Source organism: Ostrea edulis, chromosome 2 (genome assembly GCF_947568905.1).
Source record: "Ostrea edulis chromosome 2, xbOstEdul1.1, whole genome shotgun sequence".
Classification (NCBI taxonomy): domain Eukaryota; kingdom Metazoa; phylum Mollusca; class Bivalvia; order Ostreida; family Ostreidae; genus Ostrea; species Ostrea edulis.
The window spans coordinates 12,164,065-12,189,611 of NC_079165.1; the positions used below are offsets into that span (position 1 = coordinate 12,164,065).

The 25,547-nt window shown below is 34.7% G+C and overlaps 1 protein-coding gene across 1 annotated transcript; it reads right to left on the minus strand.

Annotated features, from left to right (window-relative positions):
- Positions 1-3,316: 3,316 nt before the first annotated feature.
- LOC125653392 (uncharacterized) lies at positions 3,317-13,927 on the minus strand. The gene is made up of 10 exons (XM_056156111.1): positions 13,750-13,927; positions 11,034-11,577; positions 9,176-9,437; positions 8,852-9,038; positions 8,604-8,692; positions 8,308-8,445; positions 5,900-6,546; positions 5,642-5,781; positions 5,218-5,396; positions 3,317-5,103 (listed from the first exon to the last, which is right to left on the minus strand). The coding sequence occupies exons 2-10, from the start codon at positions 11,250-11,252 to the stop codon at positions 4,295-4,297; spliced, it is 2,670 nt and encodes an 889-aa protein (XP_056012086.1). The 5' UTR covers positions 11,253-11,577; positions 13,750-13,927; the 3' UTR covers positions 3,317-4,294.
- Positions 13,928-25,547: the final 11,620 nt, after the last annotated feature.

The following is a 25,547-nucleotide window of genomic DNA, read 5'->3' on the forward strand; positions in this document are numbered from 1 at the left end:
GTCAAGGATATTCTAGTTTAACTTCAGACGATCATAATAAAAAATATTCCGTACCAAAATAATTCGAAATCCGACAGAAGGGGGATGCAGACGAAAAATAAATCTATGGAACGCGTGTTTAACAAAAAGGTACCGAGAAATTTCGTTATTTACGTTTTTCCATTTTATTCGAGAAAATACTTCTTAATGAATGTCAAAACATTTATATATTATTTTGTTTGATATTCAATAAATTATTTGTTGCAATTTTGAAAGAGAAAATCTACCGAACGCTTGTTTAACAAGAAAGTAAAACTTAGAAATTCTGTTAAGCGATTTCAAACTCGGGTGTTGTTCACTTTGTTGTTGTTTTTGAGCATCACTGAAGAGACATTATTTGTCGAAATGCGCGTTTGGTGCATCAAAATTGGTACCGTATAAGTTTTACTTTATATACATATTTTGACAACAGAAAATGCTAAACCCCAATAGCTTCTGGAACTTTACACCTGTGCTCCTACTATGGTTTCGCCCAGGGCCCACGAGAGGCAGGGGGTTAAGATGACCCTCCAGACTTCCTACCTCCTTTGGCACGCACATCATTTCGTTCATTTCGAAAGTAAACTGGGAAACTTCTCACTTACCGGCGCGAGCGGGATTCGAACCCACGCCGACCAGAGGTGAGAGGCCGTGTGATTTTGAGCGCGATTCTTTAACCACTCGGCCACGGAGGCCCCTCAAATGTACTAAGTTTCAATATCCCGGAGTTTACGGTTTGGTTTGTATCCTGCCTGCAAGATTTTCCAACGAAGTGATACTATGACCTTGACCTTTGACTTCTGACCTTGACAACTAATAGGCACCTTCCTCTCTTTCATGGTGATCACAGGTACCAAGTTGCAATATCCTGGAGCTTACGATTCGGCTTGTACCCTGCCTGCAAGGTTTTCCTACTAAGTAATACTATGACATGGACCTTTGACTTCTGATCTTGAAAAACAATAGTCATCTTCCTCTCATCATGGTGATCATATATACCAAGCTGTGATATCCTGGAGCTTGTGGTTCGGTTTGTTTCCTATCCACAAGGGTTTCCTACTAGGTTTTCCAACTCAGTAATACTACGACTTTGACTTTTGACCGTTGACCTTAAAAAAGAAAAGGCATCTTCCTCTCATCATGGTGATCAAATGTACTAAGTTGTAAAATCCTGGAGTTTACGGTTCGGTCTGTATCCTGCCCACAAGGTCCGGACAGACAACATCATATCATAATACTGTGACAGGGTGATATTTTTCTAAAGTAAATATATTATTTCATTATTTAGATTATGAAGATTAGTACATGACAAAAGTTGTCTTTACTTTTAATTTATTTTATGTACAACTTAATAGTATATGCAAATATCTCTAAAGTTATTTATAGATTATGAGATCATAATGGTCAGTAATAGCACCATGTAAATATTTATAGAATATAGAACTCTCCAATTTCATTGGTTGTCTAAGTTCCCTCTCTTTACTATTGTTCACATTTTGAATTGTCTTCTAAGAGTATAGAAGTGTTTTCTAGAAGATTTTCCAGAAGATTTTCCTAGTACAATTTGACTGTAAGTAAATATGACTTTCTTTTGAGTTTTTATGATCATATATAATTCAAAGTACATGTGCTTACTTTGAATTAATAGATTTGCTGAATAGTTAGATTTTATGCATTTTCTATGATGGTAATTGAGTAAGAGTGATCATATGCATTTCTACATTATCTTTAAGTTATCAATTACAACTAAAGAGTAAAATGTATATCAGTATGAATGTATATTAAAACTATAAATCATGATTGAATCAAATGTAGTAGTTTAAATATGTTATGTGTGAATGTCAGAGTGTTCGAGTAGTATTCAGCTATTTTTACTTTTTATGATTTCCTTGTGTGAATAAGTAATGTAACATTAGTTTCACACAAGTATTTGATATTTCATTATTTCTATATAGATTTATTACCAGCATATAGAATATTCTGGACCTGACCAGAAATTTGGCTCTGTGTCACACATAGGTATGACATTGCATTTTTTTGTATATTCTTTGCATTATGATAAGTTCTGAATATTCTTATCAAGTTTATTAATAGTCTATGATTAATTAAGTGCAATAGTCGAGTAAGATAAATCTATTTATTATTTATACCATATAGTAATCAATAATCAAATATATCTTTATAAGCACTATTAAGGGGAATAACTCTTGGTTGTAAACTGTGCTGAGCAAATGAGTTTTCTTTGTTGATATTTTTATACTATATGTTTTAATTCATGATATTATATATGTGATATTCTTGTTATATATTTCAGAGTTAATTAGAAAAGAATACAAACTCTGATAGAACCCTACCATTGGTGTTGAGTTGTTTATATACCTATACAATCCACACTATTACAATACGTCCTGTCTTCGACGAGCGTATAAAAATCAACGTGCCTAAATATGTCCAGAAAGTGAAATAAAATCTTAAGGATGGAGTCTTGTCAACTTCATTGTATTTAAAAAGTTTTCATTTTTTCACAGAATGTGCATTAAGATACACTTAATTCAAAAACATGAAGAAATCATGGGGTCATCAGCCTTAATTTTGCGTCAAAGTGAGCGGAAGTTCACTTTCTAAAAATAGCATTTTTTCCGGATAAAATTGCAAAATTGAACCATCCTTACACAAGTGTTCATAGACAAAATTCTTGATGTTGATTTTCAAATATTTTAGTATGAATATACAGTACGATATGGCAATTGTGTATTTTAGGGAAATTTTTTATTGATATATACCCCCAACTTGTTCCTATTCTAATTCGAATTTCCTCTGTCTAATTTTAAAATTTTACTTTTTTGAGCCAAAACAATAAAAGTTCTTATGAAAATTATACAATGACCATATATTTACAAATTCCTATAATTTTGCCTAAAGATAGGCGATTCCTTATAGATTATTCCTCAAGAAAAAAAATTGCAGGTCAACACCCATTTAAGAAAGTAATTTTACTTAAAATGATGAGATTTATTTCAAATTCAAATTTTACATTCATTTAAAGCGACTATATTTACAATATCAAAATTTATTAGTGTTGTAAGCAAATATCATAATTTGCTATGATGCTTTGAAAAACATGATTTTTATTAAAGCAACAATCACAAACTAGCTGCTTTCGCGAGCAAGAGTTTTCAGGCAATCTAATCCGAATTTTCTCTATCTTTTTTTCTTAAATGTAAAATACAGATATTTTTAAACTTATTTTGAATTTTAATTTAGTTTAATGCATTTTAATGAATAAAAACACATTGTGCTGAAATTGAGTCATTTTCATTTCAAATGAAAATGAAATGGAAATTTAATAGACCAATTTCATTTGGTATCAAAATTCAAAGAACAATATCATAACTGCTGTGTACATCAATACTGATGTGGTTTGCACACAATTTGTTTTGCAGTTACTTTTCAATTCTTGCAACAATCACTCTCTCTCTCTCTCTCTCTCTCTCTCTCTCTCTCTCTCTCTCTCTCTCTCTCTCTCAAAAACAGAACATGTTAAATTGAGTATAGCATATAATAAACTTTCATACTGTTGACATCCATACATTGCTTTGGGTCATGTTTGATTAAATATTTCAGCAAACAAACAATATTTTTTAATGTACTGAAAAAATACTGTTACATTCAGATAAGTCATAATTGAATTTCTTTTCTAGCCAAGTGTAAATGCTTTTTAGAGCAACCATATGTTGCCCATATCACCGTAAAAATAAACTTACACATCACAACATAGTATGTCCTTTCATTCCCATATTAGACATACTTCCCTACAGTATTATACTAGAAAATATGCAGCAAGCAAAAAAAGAGTGATAAAAATTAATGCCCATTTCCAAAGCTATCTTGAACTAAATAAACACAGCTTAATATTTCTAAATCGCATATGAATATAACCAGGTTTTCAACATAGACAGAGCACCAGTCTAAAAAATAATTCAAAGTATTAAGAGGGTTGAGAATCTTACATCAACATCCAACAAATATTAACAAACAGTGATTGTTTACAGGTACATCATACAGAGCCCAACTTACAGTATTCTAAATACTTTGATCGTAAATGCTTCCATTAATGCATCATTACATTTCTATGATGTTGTGACTTATAATATTTTGTACGTATAAACTTGTAGGGAGAGGGCAAATCAAGTTTTCAGAACTTGTGCCTAATTCCAATGTAAATGTCTAATGCAATAAATATGTTCAAACTAATTGTCCAATGACTATCATCAATCTATATTTCACATGTTGATACAAAGTATTTGTTCAAAGAAAAAATGACTTTCTGAGATTTAGTCACCCGAACACCATTTCTGACTTTTTCAGACAACAAATGTTGTATTCCATCATGTGGATCTCTTCTATAAGCAAGTTGTAGACACCTAAAGTTAAGTCCACTTCCAGCAATTTTGCTTGCCATGCCTTTACTGACAACATTTTCATTGATTAAATGATTCAGAGTTGGTATATTCTTTCTTACCTCTGAACTGTATCTGCAGCTTTCTAATGCATTTAAAAAAGTAAATGAAGCATTTGAAAATAAACAATTTGACACATCTATGTCTAAATGTCTGATCAGTTTTTGAACAGCAAGTACATCTTCTATAGCATCATGAGCATTGTACTTGGATGATACAAAATGTTTAAAAAGACTTTCCTGAGAATAACAATTCAATGTACCATCAAAGATTTTAAAAAGTATCTTTGTGTCTACAAATCCTGCAATGCATTGAGAAAAATCATTTGTTTTTTTACAAGATTCAAGAGCATTTAAGAGAAGGTGACAATCATACGATTTGATATTGTGACCAATCAGAATTACTTTAGTTTGAAATTTTGAAACAAAATTAAGCAAAGCATCAATTCCAGCTGAAATTTTTAAAGGATTAACTTCTACATTTTTGCTAAACATTTTTTCATTAACAATCTCGATTCCGGTAATTTCTGAAGCTTTTGCTGTGATGGGTATTCTCGGAAAGATATAGGTGGAAAACTTTTCTTCACCATACATGGCAGCTATCTGTGTAATATGAGAATCTCTCGCTGGAAAATGAATTAACACCAAACTATAATACTGTACATGTATTCATTTCAGAACTTCTTTTCCCAACTGATTAATCAATTTTGATGTTGGACAGGTAGTAAAAAGAAACAAACCTAATCCTGTTGCTTCAAGGTCAAAGAACACAAGTGGGGTGTTCGAGGAAAATGTTGCTGGCTGGAATGCTGCTTTGATGATTGGTTCTGGTATCGTTGTTATATCAATCTCATCAAACGCAATCTCCGATTTGTAATTTTCCCCCTCTCTAGTCTCCATAACAGCTGTTGATTGTTTCCTAAAATTTTGATAGTCAATATTATCTTGAGAAGAAGATTTTTATAACCCCACCCTATTTTTGCATTTTTGTGATTATCTCCCTTTTAAAGGCGGCATGTCCATTCATTTGAACAAACTTGATTCCCATCCACCCAAAGACAGAGAAGAAGATGAAAATGTGAAAAGTTTATGCTGATGACAACAGACAAATTTCGATAAGAAAAGCTCACTTGAGCCTTCGGCTCAGGTGATATAAAAACTAACCGGTTTGCTTTAAGTTGTAACCTCCTTTTCTTAGCTTGCTTTGTCAAGGCTAGAGTTTTTTTTCTTCGGGCTTGAGTATCCTTTAGTAATGCCAATTTCCCTGTATAAGCCCCAGGGGACAGTCCTAGTTTCTTGTTCAACTATAAATAAATCAAGATAATAAACTGGTCAGATTTTCTACTTTTCCTGACATGTAGGTATCTTTTTAAAACATTTCAAAATACATGGCCAATTCTTAAATACTTGCTTCTTACTTACTTGTATCAAATAACCTTGGCCCATGTTTTTTTGAGCCACACTGGCAGCAACCCTGTAGCCAATGGAACGGCTGTAGAGATGAGTTTTGGGAGCTTTGGACGCCACAGTTTTGTTGAAGCTTTCATTAGGTTGTGTGCTTCCAAGTCTTGAAAGTTTTAGGCTGTGTTTCTTTAAGCGGTTAAAGACCAGTGCAATATCTTCTTGCAATTCCTTGTTTTTCAGTGGTCGACCATAAGGCAGTGAAGAATACTTCTTTGTTGCATCTTCTTTGTGCTGACACCATGTTACACTACACTCTGTATGGTTTCCAAATGGATGGAGGGACAAGGCCGAGAGTCCCCTCTCTATTACACATGGATTTCCCTGATTCTGCGACAACATATAACTGAAAGACTTCTTAAAATATTGAATTACTTTCGTAGACAATGATTTATGTTTTCTCTGAAGATTATACAATGAATTTGAAATGTTTTTTTTGACATGATTCTTGTCCGAGTATTTCTTCAAATTTGCATCTAGATCCTTGTGGATTTTCGATATTGCTGTGGTGTCATCATCACCAATTATTGCCTCCATCTGAACACCTTGTTGCATCACACTCCCAACCATCTCAACCACCATATCTGGTTCCATTGATTTTGAACTACCTGTGAAAAGTTAGCAGATGGGTTATATACTGCATAACAAACAAGAGGCCTACAGGCCTTATCGGTCACCTGAGTACTAGTGAAAAAGTATCACTACTCCCAGGGGCTATGAAATCTAGAAAAATGTTCCTGCTCTGAATATCTAAGCTAAATTCTGATGTTCAGCAACAGTATAAATCAAGATGTGTTATCAAAACTTCAATGCCCTCAAAAGTGCATACACTGATGAAAGGCTTTATAAAATACAATAGGTGTATTAACATTGATACATTAAAAGATATGACTAATTTGGACCCATCCTAGAGTCAAAACACTGGGTTGTAAAATTCACCATTTTTAGTACGTCCTTTTCTGCTATTCCTAAGTATGCATTTAGATTTTATACAGTATCAGCAAACTTACACATAAATACTATATACTAAGTTTGGCCCTGCCTTGGGGTCAGAACCCTTACTCTGGGGATCATCAAATTTACAATTTTGTTAAAACTACCTGCTCTATCCATTTAGTTTCAATTTAGTATCAATAGCACTAAAGAAGATGTTATTCAAGTGTTTCACACATTAACGCTATATAACAAGTTTGCCCCCCCCCCCCCCCCCCCCCCCCCCCTGGGGTCAGAAACCCTACCCCGGGATCATGAAATTTACAATTTTGGTAGAGGCCTTCCTGCTCTACATCACTATGCATTTAGTTTTTCTTACACATGTGTGGTTGTACAGAAGATTTATGAAAATTGGTCAATTTTGAGCGGTTTTTGCCCTACCTCTAAGGCCTCTGGGGTGCAGGAATCCTAAAATTTACAGTTTATGTTCCCCTTGTTCCAAAGATGTTTCATACCAAATTTGAAAAGAATTGGAATGATAGTTATCAATAAGTCAAAAATTTCTATTGTTCACACATTTAATAATAGACCATTTTGGCCCCACCCTGATACTAAAACCTCTACCCCTGGTTCATCAAATTTACAATTTTGGTAAAGCACTATCTGTTCTTTCTAAATATCCATTCAGTTTCAATTTAGTATCAATAACACTAAAAAAGATGTTATTTAAGTGTTTTACACATCAACACTATATATCAAGTTTGGTCCTGCCCTGGGGGTCAGAACCCCTACCCCGAGGGTCATGAATTTACAATTTTGGTAGAAGCATCTCGCTCATCATTATGATATACATGTACTCACTTTCTCTGCTAAATGCCCAGGAGTAAAGAAGAAGATTTTTAAAGAAATACATCAATTTTACAGTTTTTACCCCAAAATATGGGCCCCTTAGAGTGAGGGGTCATGAAAATTACAATTTCCAGTCTCCTTCACCTATAGATGCTACATACCAAATTCGGTCGAAATTGGCACAGTAGTTCCTGAGATGAAGTTGTTAATAGACGGCACACGACAGGCGATGGATGCAGACCATTAGTCGGGGGCCATGATTTTTAGAACTTGAGTCTGCACTATGTAAGGAAGTTTTCATGTAAATGTCAGCTCTTCTGGCCCAGTGGAACTTGAGGAAAATATTTTTAAATGACCCCACCCTATTTTTGCAATTATCTCCCCTTTGGAGGGGGCATAGCCCTTCATTTGAACAAACTTGAAAGCCCTTCACTCAAGGATGCTTTTTACCAAGTTTGGTTGAAATTGTTGGAGAGGAAGTCAAAAATGTGAAAAGTTTAAAGACAGACAGATGATGGACAACAGGTGATCAAAAAAGCTCCCTTGAGCTTTCAGCTCAGGTGAGGTAAAAAAAACCCCCAACTAACCTGACCAATTTCTTTTACATTTATGCGACATGGGAAGTTGGTTTTTCTTCTCTGCATTTTCACAAATTTTACAGCATTTGTTTCTGACACTGTATTCAACAATCTTTCCTGTCTGTGTTCCTATCATTGAGCAATGTCCTAAAAAAAAAAAAAGATGACACCCTTTTATATCAAGAACATTGCTAATTGATTATGTAAGCCATGTTGCAATAATCCCTAAATCATAATTTAAAAAAAAAAAATTGTGTATAATTATGATAATACCTGTATTATCATCTCAGTGGATATATACTTACCAGTTAAACTATCAAACGACCTTCCACTTCCCCTCTTTTGCCATGCCCCATCGACACTCACTGTAATTGCATTGCCTCTGTTGTTAACACTGATAAAATATATATAAACCAATTAATTTATTAGGTCAATGTTAAAGATACTTTCCCTATTTTTCTCATAGCTATTCCAGTAATAACTCAATTACTCACAATGAAATCAAATTGTTTGGTAATACAGTGAGTACAGTTTAAAGTAACCATGTAAATACCTATACTTGGAAGTTTTGTCTACTTCCTCTGCAAGTGCTTCCTTGATTGATGTCTCTGCCACAGACTCTGTGGCCAGACCAACCTCCTCCTGTCTAATTTGAATCAAGGTTTTGCTGATTGGTGGAATGTTAAGCTCTCCTAGTATACCATTAATCTGTTCAAATCCTATTCCAGTGTGTTGAATGGCTTAATTAAAGTAAAAAGGATGTATATATAGCAACCTGTTTATCTAACAGCTAGTATTCATAATTAGTCTTGTATTATTTAATTCTTAATTACCAATACTTCTAAACACAAACTGTGAATTTGATTGATATATTTACCAGCTACAAGCTTGCGATTGGCACCCCACACTTTATTATGTCTTTTCCCTGTTGGTACATTATTCACATGCTTACAGTTGGTGTTCGAACATGGTATCTTCAATAAGGCAGATAAACCATAGGTAATAACTCCGATTGAGTGGTGTAACTGAAGTGGTAAACCACATTTTTTACATCCTGCCAACCCCTCAGCAAGCACCCCAAGTTCAATAACTCTTCTGCCAGTTCTCCACTGTGCATTGACTCTCGAGTTTTCATATACCTAGTGAAAATACAGTTCATTAATTAAGCATGCATAGAAAATTTTCAAATAGTTTTTCTTTTTTTGTACTTTGTAATCAAACATTGAATACTTATAAGCATCTAAATGCTTATTTTCCTTACTACAATAATAGCACATCCAAACAAGTGGACATCTAAGTGACATTGGACACATCTGATCAGTTCAGGCCAAATAAAAGAATATGTATGGTTCCGATTATACGACAATCCCTAGTTTTTACCCCCAACCCTAATCTTTTTTTGACTCTTTCCAAAATCAGTTACTGTATTTTGCTGAATGTAATGCACACTTTAAATTTTTCAAGATTTTCTTTTATGAGAAGGGGGTGTGTATTAATATATACCACTATATATATATATTGGCTGTAAGTTCATTCATAGCCAATATATAGATACTGCTAAAATGCTAAGCTATACACACTGGCTACAGCCCATCTAACATTAGACAGAAAGTGATTTAGAACTAAAGGGTGCTTACATAAACAATAGTGCAAATTTCAGGTTGTTTGAATATAATGAGTGATCACCCTCCTTATTTTTTTTTAAAAACAGTTGAATAGGTTCAAGACCTTGAAAGTGCTTGAAAACAATATCTGTTATTTTTTGCTGATTTCAAATTCTGTATTTTAAATTTTTTATTTGAAAAATATATATAAGAATTGTCAAAACTAGGGTGATCACTACCAATTTGATAGGTATATATCACATCATATATAAATGATACATGCAAAGAAGTGAAAGTAAAAGGAAATTGTGTTTCCATTAAAAATCTATCATTAAAAAAATAAATAAGAAAAATAAAATAAAATCCCTACCTACCTATCCTATTTTTTAAAGGAAGTGTAACTGAACCACACATATTATTTTATTTGGCCTCACCATAGAGAGAATTGTTATTCTAACATAAAATGAAAAGCATTCTAACCATTCATTAAAACACTTCATGAAAGCATTTTCACATTCATAAAAAAAAATATAAGATTTTTTTTTTAATAATTGATTCTCAAAACAATCACTTCTTTATAACACATTCTTAGATAGACTTTTGTTGTTCATGATCTTAATTGACTAATTGACAAATCTTAATTGCTTTTATTAAATGGAATGGGGTTCATTCCATTTGATAAAAGCAATTAAGATATTTTTTTTTGAAAATCCACATCATATATGATTTACTAATTTTAGACCTGACTGGGACACCATACTTCTCTTTCTAATATTATGAACACATAAACACTGGACTGGTATTTTGTAACTAAATGGGGTTTGAAAAAAAGGTTAGCATCTTTAGTGCACTTAATTACCATTGTTTCATTGACAATGTTTAATTTGGTTGGTACATAATTACGTCAGTTTACCTGAATATTGAAAATTCATGAATTCATGTTGATGTGCGTGAGTGATGAGTCATGACCAGCTGATGACGTACTTGTAAGCTAGGCCTATACATGTACACACGTATGTTCATAAGCAGGCCAACGATTTTATAGAATATATACATAAGTTGTATTGACCCTTACGGAAGATTATAATTAAAGATATATTATTCCACTTCCATGGTGTACATTTTACTTACATTTTCTTCGTGTGCAACAGTGTAATAGTCATCTGAAATGTCGTCTGCCAGGTGTGGAAATTGTGGAACGGTGCTCTCTTTATCGGAGGGGATTGCATAGTCATGCTGTGAAAGAATGACACCTTTCTCCCATCTTTTTCGCTGGGCTTCGGCGATATTGTTGTATTTATTTGCAGTTACAGACTTCGCGAACCGCCCTCGCCGCCTTGACTTTCCCATGTTGTTTACGTTTGTATGCAAGAGTTACGATGGTTGTCGTTAAGTTTTCGTTGCGTTTATCGAAACATTAAGAATTAAATAAATTTTGCTAGTAAATGGTACAGATTTGCCATTTCTATTTCAATATAATCATTTGATAATTGTCTATTCTCCAAAAATTAACAACAGAAATTTTTACGTCACTCAAACTATGGAGACCCAGTTACGTTAAAAATCAATTCCTTAAGCACGGAACACAACTTTCTTCTACAACCATGTCTGTATCTAGCGTATTTCCCACAAAAGGCACACAGTGCGGTGGTAACGGGAACGCTGATTTTACGCACTGAAAAATATATTTTAAAAATTCTAAACTGTTTAACAAAGACATTCAAAATGTTAGAAAATACTTCTGTAGTAGTGTGTAGTAGTATCTTTTATAGATAGATGAGGAAACAAGAGGCCCATGGGCCACATCGCTCACCTGAGTCACCTTGGCCCATATCTGAAGACTTTCCATATATATTTGCATGTAAAACCTTAGTCCCTATTATGGCCCAAACTACCCTTTGCAAACTTGAATCTACACTATGTCAGAAAGCTTTCTTGTAGATGTCAACTTCTTTGGCCCAATGGTTCTTGAGAAGAAGATTTTTAAAGCTTTTTCCTATATTTGTATGTAAAACTTTGACCCCCCCCCACTTGTGGCCCCATCCTACCCCCCGGGGGGCCATGCTTTGAACAAACTTGAATCTGCACTATGTCAGAAAGTTTTCTTGTAAATATCAGCTTTTCTGACTCGGTGGTTATTGAGAAAAAGATTTTAACTATATATTTGTATGTAAAACTTTGATCCCCCTTGTGACCCCATCCTACCCCCGGGGGCCATGATTTGAACAAACTTGAATCTGCACTATGTCAGAAAGTTTTCATGTAAAAATCAGCTTTTCTGGCTCAGTGGTTCTTGAGAAGAAGATTGTTCCTATATATTTGTATGTAAAACTTTGATCCCCCTTGTGGCCCCGGGCATCCAACCCCCGGAGCCCATGATTTGAACAAACTTGAATCTGCATTATGTCAGGAAGCTTTCATGTAAATCTCAGCTTTTCTGGCTTAGTGGTTCTTGAGAAGAAGATTTTAAAAGTTTTTCCCTATATATTTGTATGCAAAACTTTGATCCCCCCTTGGGGCCCCATCCTATCCCCGGGGGCCATGATTTGAACAAACTTGAATGTGCTTTATGTCAGAAAGTTTTCATGTAAAAATCAGCTTTTCTGACTCAGTGGTTCTTGAGAAGAAGATTTTTAAAGTTTTTCCCTATATATTTGTGTGTAAAACTTTGATCCCCCCTTGGGGCCCCATCTTATCCCCAGGGGCCATGATTTGAATAAACTTGAATCTGCACTATGTCAGAAAGTTTTCATGTAAAAATCAGCTCTTCTGGCCCAGTGGTTCTTGAGAAGAAGATTTTTAAATGACCCCACCCTATTTTTGCATTTTTGTGATTATCTCCCCTTTGAAAGGGACATAGCCCTTCATTTGCTTTTGCTTTTGGCCATGTTTGGTTGAAATTGGCCCAGTGGTTCTGGAGAAGAAGTCGAAAATGTGAAAAGTTTAACAGACAGACGACGGACAAAAAGCGATCAGAAAAGCTCACTTGAACCTTCGGTTCAGGTGAGCTAAAAAGCTACTGCAGTTTCATTTTAATGGGGAAAGGGAACATGATGAGTTTCGAAAATTATTAAAGTGCAGAAGACTTCATTTTGAAAACACATTAAAAGGACAAAACAATTTACAACAAGACATTAGATATCTCACGTCCACGATCACTTCATCTGCCATTTAAAGTGAATCACTCTGGTATAAATTAACCAATATAAAAATATAGACTACTTGTATAAAAGTAACTGAACATGATTACAGCTAAATATGTTGAAAAAATTACAAAACACTTTATCTCGAATGAAACTTTTCACACTCCATGCCTATGACATTTGATTTGTTTCCCCTGTCAAATGTCGATTATGAATAGAGCTCAACATAATATGTATTGTTTCATCAATACTATTAATTTACAATAGGTTCCATTTTGGTAAATCGGTAAATTCACGGTATGTGGAATTCGTGTATCCATCTTAAAATATCAAACCAATAATACTAATAGGCTTTCGTATTTAATCAGGCTATTCATTTAAGACTTGCGAAAAATTACTACAATGCTTATTTTTTTCAAACGAGGATTCTAGCGGACACTGGTATTTGATCAACGTTCATTTTTGGACAGCAAAACAAATTTGATTGATTGATTTTGCGTTGTTTAATATTCCATAAAGCCAAGTTTTTCATTCATATGGAGACGAAAATGATTGTAAAAATTCTGTATGCGTTAAAATTAAGATGGTGAAGTTTGTTGTTGAAGCGATATGCGAGAAATATAATCGCTCGTTTATTTAAAAATGTCAGTCAGTTGTCTTTTCAAATCTATGCACAGAATGACATTTTCATGTAGTCTACATACTTTTACGGGTGAAACGCCACATCCGTACCAGCCCTCCCCATCCGACTAGAAGATTAATACACAACAGAATGGTGTAAAGAATGAAGACACGCATTTTTCTTGTTTACAAGACAAATCTTGTTTACAAGACAAATTGTTCACTCAAAACACAGATTATTCCCTTTGACTTTCTCAACGCAAATTAAAAAAAAAGTACCTTGACTTTTATATGCTTACTTAATCATGGAAAACCCCTAATTAAAATTTTACAGACCCATTTCGTGACCGTACGGTTACTGGAAATGTGGGCGTGACCAAATCAGGATGAATGTTATTTACTAGTACTTTGAATGGCTAGGTTGTCCGTAGGTGCTAATTGCTATGCACAATGAAATACACGGAAAGTACAATAGGCATAGCCTATGTAGGCCCTCAAACGGATCTGAGGTTTTATCCGTAGAAGTATGTAGACTGCATGAAAATGTCGTTCTGTGAATAGATTTGAATAGACAACTGACTGACATTTTTAAATAAAAAAGCGATTATATTTCTCGCATATCGCTTCAACAATAAACTTCACCATCTTAATTTTAACGCATACAGAATTTTTACAATCATTTTCTTCTCTTGGCTCTATGGAATATTAAACAACGCAAAATCAATCAATCAAATTTGTTTTGCTATCCAAAAATGAACGTTGATCCAGTACAGTGTCCGCTAGAATCATCTTTTGGTTAGGATACAATACTAATGAAAAAATAAACATTGTAGTAATTTTTCGCAGGTCTAAAATGAATAGCCTGATTAAATACGAAAGCCTATTAATATCAAACAAAATATATAAATTCACCTTTTACTATCTCGTAATTATCAGATAATAATTTCGAAATTACAAGAACAGATCCCGTAATTACGAGAATATATATATATGACTGGCGTCATGAGAAAAGGGCCCTTATCTTTCGACGTCACAATTCACAGAAAACGACGTCAAAGTTGGTTAACTTGAAACGTATAAATCGCAGCAACGTAAAAAAAAAAAATATGAGTTTGTTGGTTGTATTTGCTTATATTCTGGATGCATTAATTATATAAATAATCACATGTCAGTTCCAACATAGAATATGTATATGTCCGAAAAGAATTTTAGTTACATATTACATTTCATTAATTTCATTGGACGGGTACAAATAACTGTGTTTGTTAATACATGCAAGGTGAAGATAACGAACAGTGATCAATCTCATAACTCATACAGGCAATACAAAATAGATAGTTGGGCAAATACGGACCCCTGGACACACCAGAGGTGGGATCAGGTGCCTAGGAGGAGTAAGCATCCCCTGTTGACCGGTCACACCCGCCGTGAGCCCCATATCCAGATCAGGTAAACGGAGTTATCCGCAGTCAAAATCAGTGTGCCAAGAACGGCTTAACAATCGGTATGAAACACGTCAGACAGCATTTGACCCTATGCGAGGTTGTATTGACGAACTAGATCGTTATAACGACCATAGAATTTGCGAAAAGCTGACTTCAATCGAGACTGTTGAAACCCCTGTACCATCAACTTGTTTGTCAGTAGCTTACCTCGATTTAAAAACTGACTATACCCAGAACAAGCTCTTGCATATCGAATCAGTTGAGATATATAAACACCATATGCAGATGATAATGGAATATTGCTACATAAATGTGGGAAGTTGACGATGGAGAAGCTGAAATCATCCCGTTTGTCATACAGTTGAGTTGTTAGTTTGCCATTAATGTCTACTTTCAATAAAATATCTAAGTATGAAGCAGAAGTGGACGACTCTGTGGTGTCCTTTATTTCGAGCTCACAGGGATATATCAAATCGACATATGAATGAAAGCTGTCATTATTAATAGACAAAACGTCATCGGTATATCTAAAAGTCGAATTGAAGGTCACAGCGAGAGATTTTTTCTTCTCACGTAGAAGTTTTTGAATAAATTCTGCTTCATATGAATATAAAAACAGGTCAGCTAACAAAGGAGCACAATTCGTGCCCATGGGAATCCCAACAGACTGTCGGAAGACCTGATCACCAAAGACCACGAAGATATTGTAAATGAGGAACTCTAGCATATTTTTTTATTTCAACTTCAGAGTACTTGTGCGTGGAATCAGAGTGGTGTTTAACAAAGTAAGTTTTTGAATGATTGATCACTAGATATGAATATTTCCATTTTCCGTTTTTGTTGAAGAAGCAACTGTCTATGATGTCAAAAAGTCTAGTCTTTAATTTATCGTGAGGAATGGTCGTGTATAGTGTTGAAAAGTCATAGGTTTTAATGCTATACATATGTAGCACAGTCTAGTAAATACGTACGGGTTTTCAAATAAAAATGTTATACATGTACACCACGCAAATTTGTTTATATGCTGAATCGTACTGATATTTGTCAGTTACATGTATCGTAGTGCATATTGTTCCTAGTTTTGATGCACCTTTAATTTTAGATTAAATATATACATGTATTTATATCCATACATTATTTGATTTATCTCACATTTACAGATCTATGTGCAGTCCTGTATATACTTGTACCGTACATACACGTAAGAACTAATCGAAGGAATCGATCTATTTCCAAACATACTGATATGTTATATGGAGCTGTAAAATTAGATTTCTGATAATCCACCATTTTAATTTCAATATTATATATATATTTTCTCGTAATTACGGGATCTGTTCTTGTAATTTCGAGAAATATAATCGCTCTTTCATTTTAAAAATGTAACAAAGTAGTGTAAAGAATGAAGACACGCATTTTTCTTGTTTACAAGACAAATTGTCCACTCAAAACACAGATTATTCCCTTTGACTTTCTGAACGCAAATTAAAAAAAAATACCTTGACTTTTTATATGCTTACGTAATCATGGAAAACCCCTAATAAAAATTTTACAGAGCCATTTCGTGACCGTACGGTTACTGGAAAAGTGGGCGTGACCAAATCAGGATGCACGCTGATTTCCTTTTAAACTTTCATTATTAGACTTCCAACTTGAATAGATATGGGAAATCCTAAACATTTAAGGATGACATAATAATTAGCATTTTCAACAAATCAAGTTCCATTTTTGCAACATTTATGAGCAGAAAAAAATAACTAAACATAAGATGTGATTTTCATGAGAATATATTTATACTTTGTGTCACAAATAGTAAGAACTGTTTTTCTTATGTGCCTTTATTAGCTCACTTTTTTTTATAATTATAGTGATCTGTTTTAAATTGCTCAAAATATTTTTATCGTGATTTTCTGGTAGTTTTACATAAAAGTTCTTATCCTCTATATGTTGAAGCACGAGGGATTTGTAAAATGTTTTATCCATACAGACTATTGCTCCTCCTGTGTCTTCTTCTTTGAGGATAATTTCAGAGTCATTCTGTAGTTTTTGAAGGGCTTTTCTCTGTATCAAATTCAAATTGTTTTTAACAGTATTTTTGTTACACAGTGATGATTTGGTAGATTTAAGGAAAATATTGTACTGTAAATGATAACATGTCATGCAAGTCGAAAAACTTACTATACTGCATTATTTGCAACGGGTGTGGCGAGGAATATATTGGACAAACCGGAACACAACTAACAGCGAGGATGCGTGTCCATCGCCAACAAATTAACGATCTCAGTACAAGAAATACCCCATGCAGTGAACACTTTGACACCTGTGCTAGAGGCAACTATAGCGTATTTCCATTTTATAAACTTAAAACAGAATCAACGTCCATGAGACTTGCTAAAGAAAATTATTTCATTAAACTGTTTTCTCCTAAACTAAACAAACTTTAATCAATGCATATATGAAAAATTCTGATTGTTAAACCTCTTAATTAATCAACTTTTATCATGTAAATGTTCATGCTTATTTTGTCCAAGTCACCTTTCCCGAACTTTTGTATTATGACGTCATGTATCTATTTCCTCCTCGCAAAGACTATCATGACGTCACAATAGACGTCTCTAAGATAAACAACTTTGTATTCATTATTAATTTGTATTCACCTGAGGATGGATGTTAAAATCCAGAAAGCGCTAGTGATTTAAATATATTTTGAAACTGTATATTTTCCTGCTTTTTTTATTAAATTATTTTGACTCAGTCTATTTGGATTATATATATATATATATATATATATATATATATATATATATATATATGTATATATCTATCTATCTATCTATCTATCTATATATACATATAGATAGATACGCTTTTACAAAAAGTTACAGTCTGATCCCACCGAAGAGTTCTCTACCAAGATCACAGAAACCCTCCAGCAAAATACAAGGGCGAGATCGATGACAATGTTTTGGGAGCGCTTTATCCTAACATCTGCAGACCAGAACTATTCTATCTACTGCCTAAAATTCACAAAAAAGACATGCCGGGCCGTCCTATAGTCAGCGCCATCAGACATCCCACGGAGAAAACCTCTGAATTCATTGATTTACATCTCCGTCAGCACGTAGAAGATTTACCATCATACTTGAAGGACACCACTGATTACCTTAATAAAACACCCTCATCGGGCCTGCCAGACCATACCATCCTTGTGACCATGGATGTTACTTCACTTTACACTAACATTCCACATGACGAGGGTATCGAGGCATGTAGAGAGGTTTGGTACAATAGGGTAATTAAATATCCTTCAACCGAATCACTCATTCAGCTTCTTGAACATGTCCTCAAGTTCAATAACTTCATGTTCAATGGTGAACACTACCTGCAAATAAGTGGCACAGCTATGGGAGCAAAATGGCACCATCGTATGCCAACATCTTTATGGGGAGACTGGAACGTGGACTTCTACATTATTCACCAGTTAAACCCCTTAGTTGGCTACGTTTTATAGATTACATTGAGATGAAGTGGGTTGTCGGTCGTGAAAGCCTAGACGATTTTATCGAGATGGCAAACTCTTTCCATAATTCCATCAAATTTACTGGGGAAATTTCCACCTCAAATAACACTTTTTTGCATACCACAGACACATTTAGAAACGGGAAAATTGAGTTTAATCTCCACACCAAACCCACTGACTCTCATTTATACCTTATGCCATCTAGTTGTCACACACCCCACACTTTCAAAGGTGTGTCTAAGGGTTTAGCTACGCGAATCCGCCGCATTTGCTCTACTCCTACTATTTTCCAAGAACAAGGAGCAATCCTCAAAACTCATCTCACTAACAGAGGATATGATCCTTGCAAGGTACAATCCGCGATTGATGAGATGTCACTACAGGACCGACAGTCCCTCCTCCATGAAAGAAAAAACCCAGAATGACAGGGTTCCATCGGTCAATACGTATGATCCCGCCCTGAAGAACATCAACGGTATACTGAAAAAAAACCCCCACACCTGCCCATTCTGCATGCCAACAAACAAATGGCTGGCGTTTTTAAGGAACCACCGATGGCATCCTTCAGACATCCCAGAAACCTGAAGGACATGGTAGTAAGGACCAAACTGGATAACCCTTTACCCAATGGAGGTTTCAAAACATGCTCAGACCTCAGATGTCAATTATGCAAATATAGCTCAGACATGAGGGTTTTAGCAGTCCTGTCACGGGTCGCAGTTACAAAATATTGGGAAACTTTTCCTGCAAAACCAATAACTGCATCTATCTCATCAGTTGCGATGTCTGCCAGAAGCAGTACATAGGAGAAACAACAGACCTTCGCAGACGGGTCAACAACCACCGGTCCTCCATCAGAAACAAAAAAGAATTGCCAGTAGCAACACATTTCAATGGCAATAACCACCGATGGGAGGACATGACAGTAGTGGTTATTGATCATGACCCTAGTTGGTCAGATACCGAAAGAAAGCAGAAGGAAAAATTCTGGATGCACAGGTTGAAGTCATTTGAACCGCATGGTATCAACAAACCTACTGACTTCACCAGGATGAATATGGGCTAAACCCTTACTAGATTTTAAGCTTCATCTAGACCTACTCGTCTGATCATGTCCCTAATAGTGGTACTATGACCATTTTTGAACACATTTTGTTTCTTTTCAATTCTGTTTACAATCAGCCCACCCCTTTTAATTACTTTGACCTTCATAACCGATTGCTTACATGTAAAACCCATATATTAGTTTCAGTGATTCTATGTATTTTGCACGTCTACCCTAGACATGATCAGTACGGGAATGTCTGATGTTGATTCAATTTCCTAGGCTGCTTATTCTTTGTTTTTGTTTGGAGTTGGTCCACTTTGTTTAATTATTGAAACTTGTTATTTACATTATCTTTCTCTCAAAGTTTGTTCATTTTTTACTTCATTTACATAGTTTATTATTTTTTTAATTTGTGTGTGTGTGTTGATATATATTTTACTTATTATTATCTTTTATAAATGACTTATTCTTAATGCATAGTTAAAATAGAATTTCTCTTGGTACGAGTTAGCTTTACTATTCGTCTTAAGTCTATCTTTATCACTTCGTACATTTTGGATCAGCTCTTTGGACGAATAAAACATGTCCTAATTCGTTCCACTTTTTAGGGAAGCCTAAAGACCAAAAAACATGTAATCTGCGTTGTAAATACGTTTGTAAATTAGTGTAGTTGTAGTGTTAGATGTATTTATATCTAGTTTTTGTTATTATCACATATGAACTAATATGATATTTGAATTTTAAAATCCATTCTTTTTCTCATGAATGTATGAACCTGTGCAATAGTTAAATTGTTACATGAGGAATATGCTTTGGTTCCAGCTGACAAAGCTAGTAACAACATTGTCTTTGTTTGTAAGGCTCATTATTACAACTGTATTTTAAACGAACTTGGCATTAATTCCACTTTTGGTAATCATACTCATACTCCAACTGCCCTTTCAAAAGATGAAATTCTTCAAAACCATGCTTCAGTTTTAGACACATTTAATATTCCAGTCAATGGGTCGAATGAATGTGAGTTACCGTACCTATACTGGATTCCTAAACTACATGAAAACTCTTACAAAGATACATTACTGGATCCAGTAAGTGCTCTACCAAGCCCCCTATCTTTGCTCCTCACGAAAATGTTAACAGCTGTGAAGGAGAAACTTCAAACTTACTGTGCGACTACATATGCCAGAAGTGGTGTTAATCAAATGTGGATTCTAAGAAATTCTAAAGAACGTTTAGTAAACTTGAAATCACAGATTTTTTCCCAAATCAATAACATTAAAATCTATGACTTTTCAACACTATACACGACCATTCCTCACGATAAATTAAAGACTAGACTTTTTGACATCATAGACAGTTGCTTCTTCAACAAAAACGGAAATATTCATATCTAGTGATCAGTCATTCAAAAACTTACTTTGTTAAACACCACTCTGATTCCACGCACAAATACTTTGAAGTTGAAATAAAAATATGCTAGAGTTCCTCATTTACAATATCTTCGTGGTCTTTGGTGATCAGGTCTTCCAACAGCCTGTTGGAATTCCCATGGGCACGAATTGTGCTCCTTTGTTAGCTGACCTGATTTTATCATATGAAGCAGAATTTATTCAAAAACTTCTACGTGAGAAAAAAATCTCTCGCTGTGGCCTTCAATTCGACTTTTAGATACATGTATATCGATGACGTTTTGTCTATTAACAATGATAGCTTTCATTCATATGTCGATTTGATATATCCCTGTGAGCTCGAAATAAAGGACACCACAGAGTCGTCCACTTCTGCTTCATACTTAGATACTTGATTCAAAGTAGACATTAATGGCAAACTGACAACTCAACTGTATGACAAACGGGATGATTTCAGCTTCTCCATTATCAACTTCCCATATGTGTGTAGCAATATTCCATTATCACCTGCGTATGGTGTTTATATATCTCAACTGATTCGATATGCAAGAGCTTGTTCTGGGTATAGTCAGTTTTTAAATCGAGGTAAGGTACTGACAAACAAGTTGATGGTACAGGGATTCCAACAGTCTCAATTGAAGTCAGCACTTCGTCAGTACAACCTCGCATTGGATCAAATGCTGTCTGACGTGTTTCATACCAATTGTTAAGCCGTTCTTGGCACACTGATTTTGACTGCGGATAACTCCGTTTACCTGATCAGGATATAGGGCTCACGGCGGGTGTGACCGGTCAACAGGGGATGCTTACTCCTCCTAGGCACCTGATCCCACCTCTGGTGTGTCCAGGGGTCCTTGTTTGCCCAACTATCTATTTTGTATTGCTTATAGGAGTTATGAGATTGATCACTGTTCTTTATCTTCACCTTGCATTTATGTCCTGCACGTCTCCAGCGTCAAAGTGACGAACACGTCTGTTCATCCCTTTAAAATGATGTACCCCATTATCAGCACAGGAGGCACGTGTTCTAGTAACCATAAAATTGTATATGGATACAAAACTTGGACTGCAAAGTTGTGTATACGGCACAGCTGCATAGTTACACTTATTAAATGACGTAGTGGTTAGAGCATCGCGCTCAAAATCACACGGCCTCTCACCTCTGCTCAGCGCGGGTTCGAATCCCGCTCGCGCCGGTAATTTAAAAAGTTTCCCAGTTTACTTTCGGAAGGTCGGTGGTCTCTTCCCAGGTACATTGTATCTGGATTCTCTCTTCCACCAATTAAAACTGGGCACCACCATATAACTGAAAAATTGTTGAGTGTTGCGTAAAACATCAGTCAATCAATCTTATTAAATGGGGCAATATCGTCTTATCCACTTGGACTTGGTCGTTTAACTTTGGTAACATCCCGTATGGTGACAGTCCTGGTCAATTACTGTTAGTACACCAGTTTAAAAAAAAATCAATCAATTCTTTCCTTTTCTTTCCAATATCTAACTCCATGTCTATGCACATCTTCTGTAGCACCGTTTTGTTTAGCTTCTTTAGATTGTCGCGCAAAGCCATTGTATTCCTTGCTAATGTGGTTAAACGCATGCGCGAAAGATAGTCCGAACTGGACTATTTAACACATCGTTACATCTCTCATTAATGGATTAAACTTGATTGTATAGCTTCATCACTACATTCTCCTCCCAAAGAATTAGCCTGTCTCAATCTATCCGGTGTATTCTTTAATATCGTCAGTTGGTGATAATTATTTTCAGTTGTTGGTATAAATTTTAAACTTTAAATTTTACGTCAATTTCAGCTTCATTCATCACATCAAAATTTGCAAGTAATGTATTCTGATGGACAGTGTCTGGGATTTCGTTAAGAAGACAAATGCCATCCCGAATGTAGCTTGGAACTGTTCCGCATAAATCCTTTAATACCGGTAATAGATATGTGGAATTACTATGTCAATATATTTAATACCGGTAATAGATCTGTGGAATTCCTATGTTAATATGTTGGATGTGTAGGTAATAGATCTGTGGAATTACTATGTCAATATATTTAATACCGGTAATAAATCTGTGTAATTACTATGTTAATATGTTGGATGTGTAGGTAATAGATCTATGGAATTACTATGTCAATATGTTGGACATGTAGGTAATAGATCTGTGAAATCACTATGTCATTATGTTTAATACCGGTAATAAATCTGGGGTACTACTATGTCAATATGTTTAATACCGGTAATAGATCTGTGGAATTACTATGTCAATATGTTTAATACCGGTAATAGATCTGTGGTATTACTATGTCATTATGTTTAATATTGGTAATAGATCTGTGGAATTACTATGTCATGTTTAAAACCGGTAATAGATCTGTGGAATTAATATGTCAATATGTTGGACGTGTAGGTAATAGATCTGTGGAATTACTATGTCATTATGTTTAATACCGGTAATAGATCTGTGGAATTACTATGTCATTATGTTTAATACCAGTAATAGATCTGTGGAATTACTATGTCATTATATTTAATACCGGTAATAGATCTGTGGAATTACTATGTCAATATGTTTAATATATACCGGTAATAAATCTGTGGTACTACTATGTCAATATGTTTAATACCGGTAATAGATCTATGGAATTACTATGTCATTATGTTTTATACCGGTAATAGATCTGTGATATTACTATGTCATTATGTTTAATACCGGTAATAGATCTGTGATATTACTATGTCATTATGTTTAATACCGGTAATAGATCTGTGATATTACTATGTCATTATGTTGGACGTGTAAGGACAGCCACAATCGGTAGTAGTTTTACATCCACGGGTTCACGAGTAGAGATGTATTTGATTTTGCTATTCAATGGCGGTTTGGTGTTCCTGTTTTATGTATGTTGGGTAGTCCAAAGAAACTCCCTGTCCCAATCTCAAAGTGAAGCTTCTCTTTCAATAAATTTTCGTATTTATTGCATCACTGTTTTAAATTTCTCATGATATTTCTATCAGATTTACACAACAGTTGTCATCACAATGATGTTGGAGAGCGGGGGATTTATAGAATGTCATATCTATACACACTATCACTCCTCCTCTCTCCACCACTTATATATAATAATGATAATTTCAGTATCACTTTCTAGTTCTTATCCCTTGGGGATCCGGGTTAGAATAAGTTCTCAGTATCCCATTGCTTGTCGGAAGAGGTGACTAAATGGGGCGGTACTTCGGATGAGAATGCAAAACGAGAGGACCCGTGTCACAGCAGCTGTGGCACGATAAAGATCCCCCCTGCTCAAAGCCAGTAAGCGTCAAACACAGACCTAATTTTGCAGACCTTCACCGACAATGGTGAAGTCTCCATTTAAGTGAAAAGTTCTCGAGTGGGACGTTAAACAATATACAATCAATCTCTAGTTCTTGAGCTTTTTTCTGTTGTTTCACTCAAATTGTTTTTAATCAGTGGTGGTATTGTAAAGAAGTGGGTACAGTTTCTAAAGTCATCTGGCCCAAAATATTGATGATTTCACTTGGAGCTCAAATCCTGGCTTTCAATTAGGGAATAGATAAGCAAACCCAAAATTTGCTCAGTTTGATCAGCAAAATGATTTGTGTCATATGACGAGACCTTGAAGTTGGCATAAAATTGCAAAAATGCCATTTTCAATGAAAATATCCACATATTCAGGTTGTTTTCCTTTCAGAAAACACACAGGCGCATGCGTCGAGCAAATTCATATTGAAGCATGTTTTTCATCTCAAAATAATACACAATATATTATCATTTTCAGTTTGCTCGACAAATGCGCACATCTTTTCCTGAGCAATAATTTGTATGACATTTGACAGTTTTCAGGCTTATTTTGAAAAAAAGGCGGGAAATGTCTTATTCATGATGTCATAATGCTATCCATTTAGGAATATCATTCTGATTTTGTTGACATAGGATACCTGGCATTTATTTTACTTTCTTAAAACGCTGATTAAGGTTAATTCCAGACACATTTTATAGAGAGAAAATGTTTGGGCCTTTTTATGTATACAACCGTTCCTTGTTCTTTGACAATATATATATATATATATATATATATATATATATATATATATATATTATTTGAACATATATATATATGTGTATGGTATACCGTATACCAGGGTTTTTCTGCCTCATGTTTTTCCGCGAATCAGAACCTAAAATAGTGTATTAAATTTACAGAATCAAATTTTCACTATTTCAAAGTCATCGTGAAAATATAATTCAGGATTATTTAAACTTATAAAAGAAGCCAGCTTGTGAAAGTATAACTCTTAATTTCTAATGCAAAAAATTCACACAGTGAAACGATCTACACGATTTCTGAGTTACTGATTTTGCACTTTTCTTTACACTATAGTAAATAAGGGACTCACTGCTGTATGTGACTGTAATAATCCACCCCAAG

Bases quoted from the DNA above. Each gene is read 5' to 3' on its own strand.
- LOC125653392 (XM_056156111.1), bottom strand. From the start codon at position 11,252: ATGGGAAAGTCAAGGCGGCGAGGGCGGTTCGCGAAGTCTGTAACTGCA. The intron at 5,397-5,641 runs GTTAGTTTTTAT...TCAAAATTTTAG, and splicing joins TTACAACTTAAAGCAAACCG to GAAACAATCAACAGCTGTTA. The intron at 5,104-5,217 runs GTTTGTTTCTTT...TTCATTTTCCAG, and splicing joins CCTTGAAGCAACAGGATTAG to CGAGAGATTCTCATATTACA.